Source organism: Drosophila serrata, unplaced genomic scaffold, assembly GCF_035046125.1.
Source record: "Drosophila serrata isolate PLE 108 unplaced genomic scaffold, ASM3504612v1 contig_364, whole genome shotgun sequence".
Lineage (NCBI taxonomy): Eukaryota > Metazoa > Arthropoda > Insecta > Diptera > Drosophilidae > Drosophila > Drosophila serrata.
Genome location: NW_028257262.1, coordinates 785511 through 798733, shown reverse-complemented (window position 1 = coordinate 798733; position 13223 = coordinate 785511). Strand labels below are relative to the sequence as shown.

The window sequence follows — 13223 nt, the reverse complement described above, 5'->3', positions numbered from 1 at the left end:
CATTTTAATCCATTATACACTAGTGAGAGTATATAGAAGACTAACTGCAAAGTTTTATTTAGATAGCTTTAAATATGAGGGTCTAGATTGCTAATAGTTGAAGACAGACAGATGGACATGGCTAGATAGACTCTACTGTTGATGCTGATCAAGAATATATATACTTTATATGGCCGGAAATAATTTATTTACTGCGTTGCAAATTTTTGACTTGAAATCATATTACAAAGCAAGGGCATTGCAGGACTAGATTTGAGAAGCAAATTTTCAAAATAAGATTTAATAGTCTGCCCAATAAATGATATCGTTATTCTAAGCAATTTGGTGGGTGTTTTATCGAAATCCGTTCAGTAGTTTTGGAGAAATTAACATTTGAATTATTAATTTCCATACTAAGGAGGCATGACTGTGCACCCCTGGTACCCAACCGCAATAAATGAAAAGTCGGAATTTCTCATTAACGACTGAACGGATTTTGATGAAACACAGATCAAAATGTCCAGAACTGCCTTGCCGTCTATGGGACAATCTTCCTTTTGCATAGGTTTAACCATAAAGTCTTAATCAAGTTTTCTTGTTTTTAGGCAGGCAGGGCTGCCGGAAATATTTATTCATCGCTGGCACATACATAAATGGAAATAAATGGAAAAGTAGAGATTTCTTATGCACGACTGAACGGATTTTAACGAAACGTGGATCAAAATGTTCAGAATTGCGATCCCGTTAATGGTACGCTCTTCATTGCGCATAAGTTTTTTTAATAAAGTTTAAAACAAAATGATTTAATTTTAGGCAGACAGTGCTGCCAGACATATTTATTCTTCATAGATACATTTATGTAAATAAATGAAAAAGTGATGTTTTCTCTTGAACGGCTGAACTGATTTTGATGAAACATCTACCAAAATGCTTAGAATGTCAATTCCATTCATGGGACATGCATATTTTATACAATTGTTTAAGTGGTCAATAGGAATATTTTCTGGCGGGCCATAAAATTCCGCCGTGGTATATACTAAAATAATCTTATTTTTTAACATGGTTCCATGGTCTGGGTCAGCGAGTGGTTCTCTGCTGGTTCCCATCTGGTTCCATTTTCATAGTTCGCGCCTTAGCTATCAGCCCAAATACACCACCCACTGTTATTCGATTTTCTCGAAATCTGACGGTTAAAAACAATTGAAGTTTTCACTAAATATTCGTTAATCTTCCCCTAGTAAGCCTATATACCGCGTATATGTGCACGTGTTCGTAAATCGAAGTTATAAGCCTTACAATTTTGGATGCCCTATTTTGTATGGAGCCGACCCCGAGGTTAGATCACTGTTATGTGATTTGCTCAAAAACTGACGGTTTGAAGAAATTTAAACTTGGTAGGGTAAAACTACAATAAATTTCCTTTATTTTGGCGGGAAGGGTATTGCTGCACGCGTTTGATTGGCCGAGATATTAAAAAATCCGTGAAAAAACGATTTTTCACATGCTTTTCTTAATGTATTTAAATGTGAAATACTTTTAAACCCAGTAAACACAATAGTTACTTCATTTTTTAGCATTTAGAAACTTTATATTATTTAAATAAGTGCCTTAATTACGAAATAAATTTAAAAATTAAAGACCCCTCCATGTTCCATTTTTCCACCGTTCCATTTCGATGCTAACTCATCGACGCTAATTTGACGGATATACAAAACTAAAGAAGATTTATAATGTTAAAATCAACAAAATTAAATAATCAAGCTATAAAACGGTTTTTAATGTTACCCGAGCAGCCATAGAATTGGTTATTTTCCCACATTCGGATTACGGTCATACTGTGGCAATCAGCTGTTCGCAACCGCATTATTTTGTTTTGATTTACCATGTCTGAGGCCGAAGAAAAGTGTCATTTGTAGGTTTTATAAAAGCTAAATAAAATACATATAATATTGTTGAGTATTCCGCAGTTGCCGGGAAGCGCCTTTCAAGTACACCTGCCCCAAGTGCAATGCCTTGTACTGCAGCGTTGGATGCTACAAGTCAAAGGAGCACCTAAAATGCTCAGAGGAATTCTACAAGTCTTGCATACAGGACGAACTGGCCGGGGCCGCGACAACGCCGGACAAGCAGGAAGATATGAGAAAGATCTACGATATTTTGAAGCGAATGCGGGAAACTGATGGCGGCTTCAATCCCCAAGATTTTGACACAGATGGGTTGGAGACCACCTTGGATTCAGATGAAGGCGAAGATCCCCAACATGAAGATGCTGAGAATGATGGCGAAGAGGAGGGGTTTGCGGGTGAAGAAGGTGAAGAAACTCTTGAGGACGAAATGGAGAAAGACATTGCAGCTCGACTGAAAGGCATCGATATCAATGATGCCGATGAAGTTTGGAGTCGGCTAACAACGGAGGAGCAAGAGGAATTCCAGAAACTAATCACCAGCGGCGACATCATGAAGCTCATGCCTGATTACAAGCCGTGGTGGAACAAGGCCAAGAACTCAAAGATTGTGGTTATTCCTTCGCCGGAAGAAGCTGCAAAAAAAGAAAGCTCCATGCCAGAGATATGTGGGAGCATAGCGAAGTTCTCGGACATCTGCAAAAAGGTACCGTCGCCCTGTCTGCATTACAATTTGTGGAATATCCTCAGTGCCTACGCCTGCGTGGCTCGATTCTTTGGCGGCGAGCAGAGAACCAATGCCAGCGAAGCTGTAGCTCACCTGGTGAATCTAAGCGCCACTCTAAAGTATGGCACCAACTTCGAGGATGCTGAAGATGCCATCATCTCCGTGGAGATGGAAGCCATAACTACGGGAAATGGTCCGGCCGGAGCAGCGGCCGTGGGAAGTGCTGGAGCTGGCTCCAACTTTTTAGTCGAGAGCAGAGAGCAGCTGCAGCAGGATGCTCGCCAGCTTATGGGCACGAGGGAAAACAAGCTGGCTGCCCTAAGTGACATTCTTCACCTGCTGCAGCAGACCAAGGCAATGAGCAAGCGTAAGAATCCTCAGGAGGCAGAGTTCCAGAAAATATTTGCCTTGGCTAGCGGCAGTGTGGAGCTGGACCGTACGAAACTCTCCCAGTTGGCCCGAAAGGTAGAATTCATGCTATCTTATGTTGCGCGTGAGGAAGTCCTGTGAGATTTCCGTCAGTATACATTAACATTTTTCAAAATCCAACCGTTTTTTCACTCATCTCTTTAATTGGGCTTCCCAAAGATGGAACCTGTGGTCAAATTCTTTGACATGTTGTCGTCCCTTGGGCGCAGTATTGTAAGTAAATTATAAGTAACACAAAAATTATGTTAAATAACTTTTGGTAACGCTGTCTTTATTTTTAAATGTTAACAAGATTTTCAATGTGTATACTACAAAAATTTTTTAATTATTGAAGTTAATATATCCATGAGTTTAGTATCATGTTGTATTTTAAGCTACAGTATAATTATGGAAAATTTTGATATAATAAATATACATTTAATTTAATGTTTACCTAAATAAATAGGAAGCTAAAATTTGATCACTCCCCTTTACTAGTACACCCTTTTTTCAATTTTGTCGAAATACCCTTTGGCTGGGAATTAAATGAGTAAACATTTAACCATTAAAATATATTTTGTGAAGGGTTTAAGTTACTATATATAAATATTTTTTGCAGATTCTTAAGAAGCCGATTAAAAATTAAGTTTTTGATCATTTTACGCCTTACGTGATTTCAGTTACGGATTCCCCAAGTTGTTCAGTTACGTCCTTGCTCGAGTGTGACCAGTGCATTAAAATTCCGCTTCTGCCATAAGTCAGGCATTTGAGACGGCCCGGCTGCGGTCACACATAGTTTTTTTAGTTGGCCAGACACACTCGAGTGCTTTTTTACGCTATTTTGTTATTTGGTAGGTGGCCGTGCTTTTCCGAAAACTTGTACCTGACAAAGTACACTGTGCGAAGGACTAAATACACATGAAACAATTGTGCTGCAGCAGCAACAACAATTCGGAACGGACTTAGAACATTTCATGTAAACGCGCTACGCGTTTGGGTGTAGCGGAATTTAGCTGCTGTGTTTGTGTGTGTGTGCTGCGAGCGAGCGCTGTTTGAGTGTGAGTGCGTGTGTCGGTGTGCGTCTGGCAACAACAGAAATCCAATTCGTACGCTTCGTCTACTAAGTAAAAATTAGTTCAAACCGAGAGACAATTTAATCGCAAGTCCCCCATCCTTATGTAAGGTGCCTGGATAGCGATGCAAATATTTACGGGAAACGGGAACGAGAACTTCAAGTTAAAGATAAACGAGTTTCGATCTTGGAACGCGCAAGGGGTGCGGGGGAGGGGCAGGTGGCTGCCGCTTATCTCCCAAGTGTGCGACGTGTTAGCCCAGGAGTATGCGTGTGTGCGAGTGTGTGTGGCATACATAGAGATGCTTGTGCCGTAAAGTTGCTTATCTATCTTCACAAATATGCGAAGTATGCGTCAACCTGTTTGTAAACTTTCTGTTGCCAATTTCTACTGGCAATTCGCAAAGAGCCGCGAAACCAAAGTAGTTATGACTGCAGCAGCTAAATTTATACCGATGAGAAAAAACCTGATGCCAGCCAAACGCCGTAAGCGCATCACATATCGATGACAACAAAATGCTGACGCCCAAATCAAGACAACTTGAGGGGGATTCAAGACCCGTCATCAATCCCGGCGTGCGTGTGTGTGTGTGCCTGTGTGTGTCGCAGTGATTAAATTCCAGCCACCTATGTATAATTTTATGTACATATATAACCGGTCAATGTCTGCCTGATAACATAACCGTTATACGGGCCAGAGAGGCTAAAGTGTTTGTGCTGCCGCCAGCGCCTGCATTGTTTACAAACAGCTGACGGGCATGCAGGGAAACTCCTCCCCTGATAAGATAAAGAATTTTCCCTCGAAACTGGTCTTCTAAATATAATATTAATATACCGCGATCGCATGCGGAATGTCGCGACATCAGTGAGTCAGAATCGATAATTCCGAGCCATTATCAATGAGGGCAGGCAGAACAAAGCCCAAGGCAAGAAATACGGCATTTGATTAAGAACCGAGAATGTAAAAGTTCCATTGAAGTTCTACCTGTTGCATCAAGGCCCAGGAATTTCCTAATCGCAGAAAATTAGGCAAACAATCAATTTGCCAAGCGGTATACTATATTGTTTAACAAACGATTTGTTGGCTCAAGATAAACACTACAAAACTACAAGTTTGCGTATAAACAAAGAGCGTATTTGTTGTTGTTGCTGCTGCTGCTGCTGTATAGGGAAATCGTTTATGGCGGCAGTATCTATTTACGTAACCGCGGTCGAAACTAATATTTTATGACCAGTGTATGCGGCTTATGCCCTCGAGAGTGTGTGATTTATTAATATCGATATTGGAACCCACAGGAAATGTCCCACCACAGCGATGATCAGCTCCTGCAGGCTGGAAGCGATTCCTTCTGGGAGCCTGGCAACTACAAACGCACCACCAAACGGATCGAAGATGGAAACAAGTGAGTCTCGTACTAAATATCAAGTAGCCTCAGGGATAGAAACATAAATAAATACATCAATTCAATTCACTGCACAGAGAAAAATGTATTAAGTTGTAGCTATCATGTTTATTTTAAAAACTTCGAGTTTGAATTCAATCGTTATAATTTAATGTAATATTTATTGGCTTGTCAGATAATCTGCGAATTCAGCGATAAACTATTTTAAAATCTTTTGAAGTTTGACCAGCCAGCTTAATTAGTACTGATGATAAACTCGTCTTAATTAATATTATTATTTGTTTAAATTTGTTAAGTCATATAGAAGTAAGATCCATTATAAATCACCTGAATACCTTTATCAAGTAATGTATAATTATCATAACATTCGTTTTGTTTTTGTGAGGCAGAAATTGTGCTTTCGTCATCATAATATAAAGTTTATAGCTTTATTAGGGTTAAGTTAACAATGCTGATATGCTAAATAGTATGACACAGATGAGAGGTATTTTGATATGATAGCTAGCTGACATTAATGAGCCACTTGGTTGTTTTTCTCTGTGCATAAGCACTTGGTCCCCTGGGTCATTGCCAGCAAAAGGCAGCGGATAGAGTCACTCGGAAAGCAAACCCAAACCGGTTCGCATTATTTTGATTTCTGTCTCTCATTTTGCACGCAGACTCTGCAATGACCTACAGCAACTGATACAGGAGCGAGCCGACATCGAGAAGGGATATGCGAAAAGCTTGCGCGCCTGGTCAAAGAAATGGGGTGAACTCATTGAGAAAGGTAAGTGAAAATGGTGTGAGGTCCAGGTCTAGGTGGTGGGAGGAGGCATGGGATAACTCCTCAACAGTGTTGCCAGGTGATGAGCGCCCATATAAGCTAGATTTAAAAAAAAAATAAGCTAGAATAAGCTAAACAATTTTTAAAAAATGCGAAAAAACAAGCTACACCCAAATATGAGAAAACACGAAACATATAATATATATTATTATATTATATGAATATGTTATTATTAAAGAAAGTCTTAAAAATATGTTCTTAAAGTAAGCACTTAAAACAAATTAGTTAATATTTCATCAATTCCTTCATGTTGTTCGTCGCCGAGTGTTCGGCAATGAACAAACAAAGCGCTGCTTCCTGATCCTGAGTCTTGCAACACTTAGCCGGAAAATTTATTTTTTGCGATTCAGCAACTGATCTCATTGATAAAATGTGCTTTTTCGATGCCGCATGCTGCCTGATTTAAAAAATTTTGGCTGATATTGTCGACTTACAGTAGCAACAATATGCTTTGGTTCCTTCTCCTGGCACTTAAATTCGTTGTTTTGGAGCCAAGCATCCCGAAAAATCTGTTTATATATAACTTTCGGCATTTTGAGGACACGCTTTACCTATTTTCACAACACAACAAAATTATTGGTGGTAACACTTCAGCCAACAAATCGATCTCCGATGACACTTTCGATTAGAAATAAGTTCACGATCACATAAAATGCACATAACCATCGGAAAAAAAGAACAAACTCCAATATTTTCATGCTATAAAGCATATTTTTCGTAAAAAACATTCCGTGGATGTCAAAAATACATAAAAAGCTAAAATATGCTAGATGAATTTTAAAATAAGCTATATTTCAAGCTATAAGCTAGATGGAAATTTTTCAAGCTTTTCTAGTTTCAAATATGCTAGAACTAGCTTATAATAAGCTAACCTGGCAACACTGCTCCTCAAGTTACCCGGCTGCCATTTGTTTACACACTCGTTCACGCCCCGCCAAAGCTGGAGGCGGCAGTGGGCTTATCATGGCCGAGTGGAGCAGCAAGTAGTGACCCGCTGGCAGTAGAAGCGTCGGTTCCACCGGCAGCGTCACGTTGTCTTCCCACCGCTTCTTCTTCATGTTGGCCCACTGGCTGTTCTTATTCGCCATACATTCTGTACATCATTCTGGGCATTGTTGTTGCCGTTGTGCGATAAGTGGCTTAAGCTATTAATGGCTTTTTTTTCGTTGTTTTGTTACCTCGTTTTTGTCGGTTGTAGTCAGCCAAAGCTTCGCACTGTGGTTCCAAAATCAACCAGCCCCAATTTATTTAAACATGTTAATGAGCCGGCAACGCCGAATGTTTAGATGAACATAGATATTTGTTTATATTCATAAAAAGGAAACTTAAGAGAATAGGAAGCATTTATTATTGCAACAAGAAAGAAAGCTAACTTCGGCACGCCGAAGTTTATATACCCTTGCAGATAGAACTTCTGTGAATAGGAATCCATACAATATTAATTATATATATTTGTGTTAAAAAACAATGAAGTAATACCTGCTTTCATTTCATTCACCTATACATATTATATTTGCAATTTTACAGTCACAGATTTGCATTTTTCCTCTACATCAAACGATCGTTTGTATGGAACCTATATAGTAGTATAGAACCTATAGTCGTCCGATTTTCATGAAATTTGCCACAAAATTTAAGACTTATATAAAATGGCTATACCTCAAATTTGATAAAAATCAGCTGAAAACTGAAAAAGTTATAAATTTAATTGTATTAATTTCTCGATCGTTCCTATGGGAGCTATATGATATAGTAGTCCGATTTTCATAAAATTTTATACAAAATTGTAGAGTATAGTAAGATCGCTATATCTTAAATTTGAGCCAATTCTATTGAAAACTGAAAAAGTTAAAATTTTTTTTTGTAAAAATTTTCCGATCATTCCTATGGAAGCTATCGGATATAGTCGTCCGATCCGGCCCGTTCCGACATATATACGAGTGAGAGTATATAGAAGGCTAACTACAAAGTTTCATTCAGATAGCTTCAAAACTGAGAGACTAGTTTGCGTAGAAACGGACAGACGGACAGACGGACAGACGGACAGAAGGACAGACGGACAGACGGACATTGTTAGATGGACTCGGCTGTTGATCCTGATCAAGAATATATATACTTTATATAGTCGGAGGTGCCTCCTTCACTGCGTTGCAAACTTCTGACTGAAATTATAATACCCTGCAAGGGTATAAAAATAGGTACGTTTTTATGGCTAAATCTATTCTTCAGATCTCTGATATTCAAAAGACCCTTATTCGTAGAGATAGTTAGAGGTTTTTGCAATATCCCATAAATACTTCTTTGTTTTTATGAATAATGGTTGTATTCTTGTATATAATATGCTTTAAATAACATAATATAGTCACACCCATTCATGACTTGCCTTATCCACTACTTCCCTTTTATTTTTTATAACCTACCTTCTGTGTTGGTTATGATTGAATAACCTGGCGCCTAATGGCATAATTGTCTAACGAATGAAGTCCATTCCCATTCCATAGCCACGGAATTGGGTCTCCGGCCATTTTTGGCGGATGTCCGGCACAGTGTGCGCGCTTCTTCGTGAAATGAAATCGAGTACAGCGCTTGCAAAGTTGGAAACCGCTTTGCCTCATTGCTGCCGCTGCTGCTGCTTCTCTGTTGCCTCTATTGCTGCCATTTGCTGTGACCGCCTCTGCACGGAATTCTGAGTGTCCACTTTCACAGTAACCAGCAATGGGCAATTGCAAAAGCGGCTAGCTGCCACTTCTTTCGCCCCCGTCCTCTGCCCATGGCCACTTCTATCTTCTGGCCAGCGGAATTTGCCTAGCTGCGTCTAGTCAAAGATACAGATACGAATACACAGATACAGATACAGATACAGATACTGATGCGAAGACTGAGACTGGGAAGCAAAAGCAGAAGCAGAAGCAGAGGCAGAAGCAGAGGCAGACGCGCTGGCCAGCGGATCACCAAACCGGCACCAAAGCGTCGCTTGAAATGGTTTCGAAAATCAATGCGACGGGAAAATAGAACGAGTTATTTCTGTGCTAAGCGTCTCAATTTCTATATCTTTGTATATGGCTGTACGTCTGTGTGTATTCTGGCGGGGTATTGGGGCTAGTGAGTCGTTAGGCAAACTAGTTCCGTGCATTGCCAATTATAAGACGAGCATCATATAAATTTGATTACGGTGCGCGCTGCTAGCTCTTTGTTAGCGCCCAATAAAAAATGCCAAAAATGTGCGCTGTTCTCCGATCGCAGCACCCATACAAGCGCCCATTCCCACAGCGAGCACGCTCCCCAAGCATATTTGTGGCTATAGCTAGCCATATTTGTAGCCGTAACTGCGACTGCTGCTGCTGCGACTGCGGCTGATTAGATAAACCCGTGTGCGCCGTGTGCCAGAGGGCTCCGAGATGACGTCAGCTCGCCAGCTACCTCGACTTGGCGACACGCTTGTAATCTCCTGTTAATTGAGAATCGAATGGCATAACCGATATTTAAACACATTTTTGATTTCTTCTTCCAGGACCGGAGTACGGTACCACGGAGGCAGCCTGGAAGGGCGTGCTGACGGAATCGGAGCGCATCTCCGATGTTCACATGAAGATCAAGGATAACCTCTGTAACGACATCAACAACCAGATCAAGACGTGGCAGAAGGAGAACTACCATCACACGCTCATGCAGATCAAGGAGCGCAAGGACCTGGAGGATCTATTCAAGAAGGCCCAGAAACCCTGGGCCAAGTTACTGTCCAAGGTCGAGAAGGCCAAGGCAGACTACCATTCGGCCTGCAAGACAGAGCGCAGTGCCACCAACCAGGAGCGTAATGCCAATGCCGACAGCTCATTGTCGCCCGATCAGGTGAGAATCTGAGAAGAATTCTATGCTAAGAAATAGGAATTTTTTAATTTATAAAGATTAGTATTTTATTAATATCCTTCTCTCTTTTAATTAGGTGAAGAAAATGCACGATCGAGTGCAAAAGACCAAAGATCAAGTGCAAAAGTGCCGCGAGAAATATGAGCAGTCTATTTCGGAAATCACCAAGTACAATTCGGTGTACATCGAGGACATGACATCCGTGTTCGATAAGTGCCAAACATTTGAGAAGCAACGGTTGCAGTTCTTCAAAGAAATCCTATTTAACGTGCACGCGTGTATCGATCTTACCAAAGTGCAAAGGTGCGTAGCTTTTACCCCATTAAGTCTAAATACTTTGGATAATTTCCCATTTACGTTATGCCACAGCCTGCCCCAAATCTACGAGGAGTTCTACCACACGATCAACAATGCGGACCATCAAAAAGACTTGAAGTGGTGGTCGAATAATCATGGTATTAATATGGCCATGAACTGGCCGTCATTTGTGGTGAGTAGACGTTACCATATTGTGCCATAGGTCAAGCGCCTAATGGAACTTCCGGTTTGTTTACAGGAATACACGGAGGAGTTCCGTGACATTGCCAAGGGCAACAAATCAAAAGAGGCACTGCCGGCAGCACCCATCACGCTCATCAATCAGCGACCTGTGGCCGAGGATGTGCACGTAAGCTGTCCCCTCCCAATACGAACGTACCTATTAATTAAAAGCATACTAAACTGATTCTTCGGCAGGAATACTCCACAACAAACAGCCTGAAGAAGAACACCAGCACGCTGGGCAGCACCAGCAGCAGAACGAGCGTGAAGAGCGATATTGTGGCCACGCAATCCTCAGCCACCACATCAGAAGCCAAAACATCAGCGGCGGCTGCCGGGACCGCGACAGCGTCAGCTACGGCAGCAGCGGCAACGGCAGCGGCGGCATCGAATCGCAATCCGAGCGTAACGTAAGTTGAAACAGTTTGTATTGTTTTGAATTACACTCGAGTGCTCGCCTGGGCCAGAGACACGTCGCGTTGAATGCGCTCATTTTCATTGAACTAATTGATTTCAATTTGTATACACAGCAACGGCAACGGCAAAGTCGATGCAAATCCGTTCGACGAGGAGGAGGAGTGGGACGAGGGCGACAACGTGCTGGTGGACAACGGTGAGCCGGGTGTGCCGGTCAAAGCGCTGTATGATTACGAGGGCGCTGAAAGTGATGAGCTCACATTCAAGCAAGGTGCGTTGCGGGCGAAGCCCTCCATATGATAATCTCTAACGCTCCGTTTCCCCCTTTCACGCTTTCAGGTGATGTTTTCGAGAAGCTTGAAGATGAAGACGAACAAGGCTGGTGCAAGGGACGCATGAATGGTCGCGTCGGCCTGTATCCGGCCAACTATGTAGAGATATTCAACGCGTAAGAGGGCGGAGCAGCAGTAGTGGAAGTCGTTAAGCAGATATAGATATATACATGCATATACGTATATATAGATATACACCGAGGTTAGAGACGCATTACGGATTGCGTATACAGTAGAGCAGTCGTTGATGAAATATTACCATACATATGTATTAGAAATTGTTATGAGCAATCGCTCGCACTATTCGCGTACTCTGTGCGCGAAAGTGCGGCCACTGAGGTATTGGGCATTGGGAGGAGAATTTCTTTCAAACAACGGATGCTCCAGAACCGATTAGCCAACCAACATACCAACAAACCAACCTACCAATCAACTCACCAACAGTAGCAATGCGGCCGTTAGCAGGCCGATACGAACATACGGTTATATGTAACAGAAACTTAGCTAAAAGTCGTCAACAGAACAATAAGTGTAAACGTCAATGTATGCAATGGCATTACGAATTAAATGTATTATGTAATTTATATGCTATGTATAACAACTGAAACTGAAATTATGTATTTTTTGTCACGATGCGGCCGCATTTTTACTCCCCCTCTCTGGGCCGTAACCTCTTTTGTGGTCGTGGTCAGCCGGGGGAAGCAGCAAAATCTTTGGCAGATTTAGATATTGTACATGCATAGCATTTGTAATGCGTTTCTTAAACATTTTATTATTTATGAAGTTTTGTGTATACATACATATTGGATTATGTATACGTATATTATTGTACTTGTACATTTTTAAATGACTTAAATTATTGAAATAAAACAATGAAAACATGATATAAATTAAACTTTGTTGGGGATTCAGACTTTTGTGCCATTTTTAATACGTTTTAAAATAGTGAATAGTATCTTTTATGTTACAAGGACTAATAGATAAGAATTAGTTATGAAGATCCGCATAAAACAACATTTTTAAAGACTTTCTTTATTTAATAAAGCAAATGTCAGGAAGATTCAAACTAGACTGAGATGTTAAGGGCTTCAAGTAGCTTTAGTGCTTAATATATTATTTTATTGAGACAACTTTCTTTGGATTTAGTATTTTGTTAACGTCATAGGCCCAAACTAAGCTATATTTTCATGTAGTGACTATATTTTTTCAAGAAAATTATTTAACAATATGCACTTAAGAGGGTTTCATTTAGTAGTTCGTACATACTTAAGAAAGATACTGTCCGAAGTCTGCTTTTGGGGATGAAAGTATAAATCCTGTGACCTATGACTTAAAAAATTATTTTAATAGTAAACTAAACTTAACCAAAAAGATGGGATGGTTATAAAAGGAAAGAAATTAAATTATTATTTTAATATTGAATATAGTTATATGATCACTTTTAAGGGACTGTGATGAACGAGTTCGTTAAATTTAAAATAATCCGACCGGAATCATATGAATTGTTCTCAAGGCTTTTCCATTTGCCAACATGTTGACCCGATGAACCTGGGAATCACTTGAAATGAATGCCTTTATATAAACGCTAAAGTGGTGATAAAAAGGGGGTACATCATATTTCAATGTGATTTATTAAAATTAATTAAGAGTCTGGCACATGACTGCTATGCTTGCGGTCAATTTACCAATTTCTTGAAAGGTATATTACGGGATGACAGAAACCACTTGACAAAAAAAGTGCACGTTCA

General features: G+C 40.4%; 2 protein-coding genes across 4 annotated transcripts; both read left to right on the top strand.

Moving 5' to 3' along the window:
• The first annotated feature begins 1706 nt into the window (after positions 1 to 1706).
• Positions 1707 to 3154, top strand: LOC110177174 (zinc finger HIT domain-containing protein 2). Its single transcript, XM_020943761.2, has 2 exons — positions 1707 to 1891; positions 1947 to 3154. The coding sequence occupies exons 1-2, from the start codon at positions 1863 to 1865 to the stop codon at positions 3118 to 3120; spliced, it is 1203 nt and encodes a 400-aa protein (XP_020799420.2). The 5' UTR covers positions 1707 to 1862; the 3' UTR covers positions 3121 to 3154.
• Synd (protein kinase C and casein kinase substrate in neurons protein Synd) lies at positions 3074 to 12365 on the top strand. 3 transcript variants are annotated; one of them, XM_020943758.2, is made up of 10 exons: positions 3074 to 3252; positions 5387 to 5493; positions 6153 to 6262; positions 9831 to 10168; positions 10263 to 10489; positions 10556 to 10676; positions 10743 to 10853; positions 10922 to 11136; positions 11257 to 11414; positions 11483 to 12365. In XM_020943758.2, the coding sequence occupies exons 1-10, from the start codon at positions 3199 to 3201 to the stop codon at positions 11593 to 11595; spliced, it is 1554 nt and encodes a 517-aa protein (XP_020799417.2). In that variant the 5' UTR covers positions 3074 to 3198; the 3' UTR covers positions 11596 to 12365. The 3 variants fall into 3 exon arrangements, with proteins under 3 accessions (XP_020799417.2, XP_020799419.2, XP_086695496.1); XM_020943760.2 differs by lacking the exon at positions 3074 to 3252 and adding an exon at positions 3746 to 3869; XM_086839370.1 differs by lacking the exon at positions 3074 to 3252 and adding an exon at positions 3807 to 5326.
• The last annotated feature ends 858 nt before the right edge of the window (positions 12366 to 13223 follow it).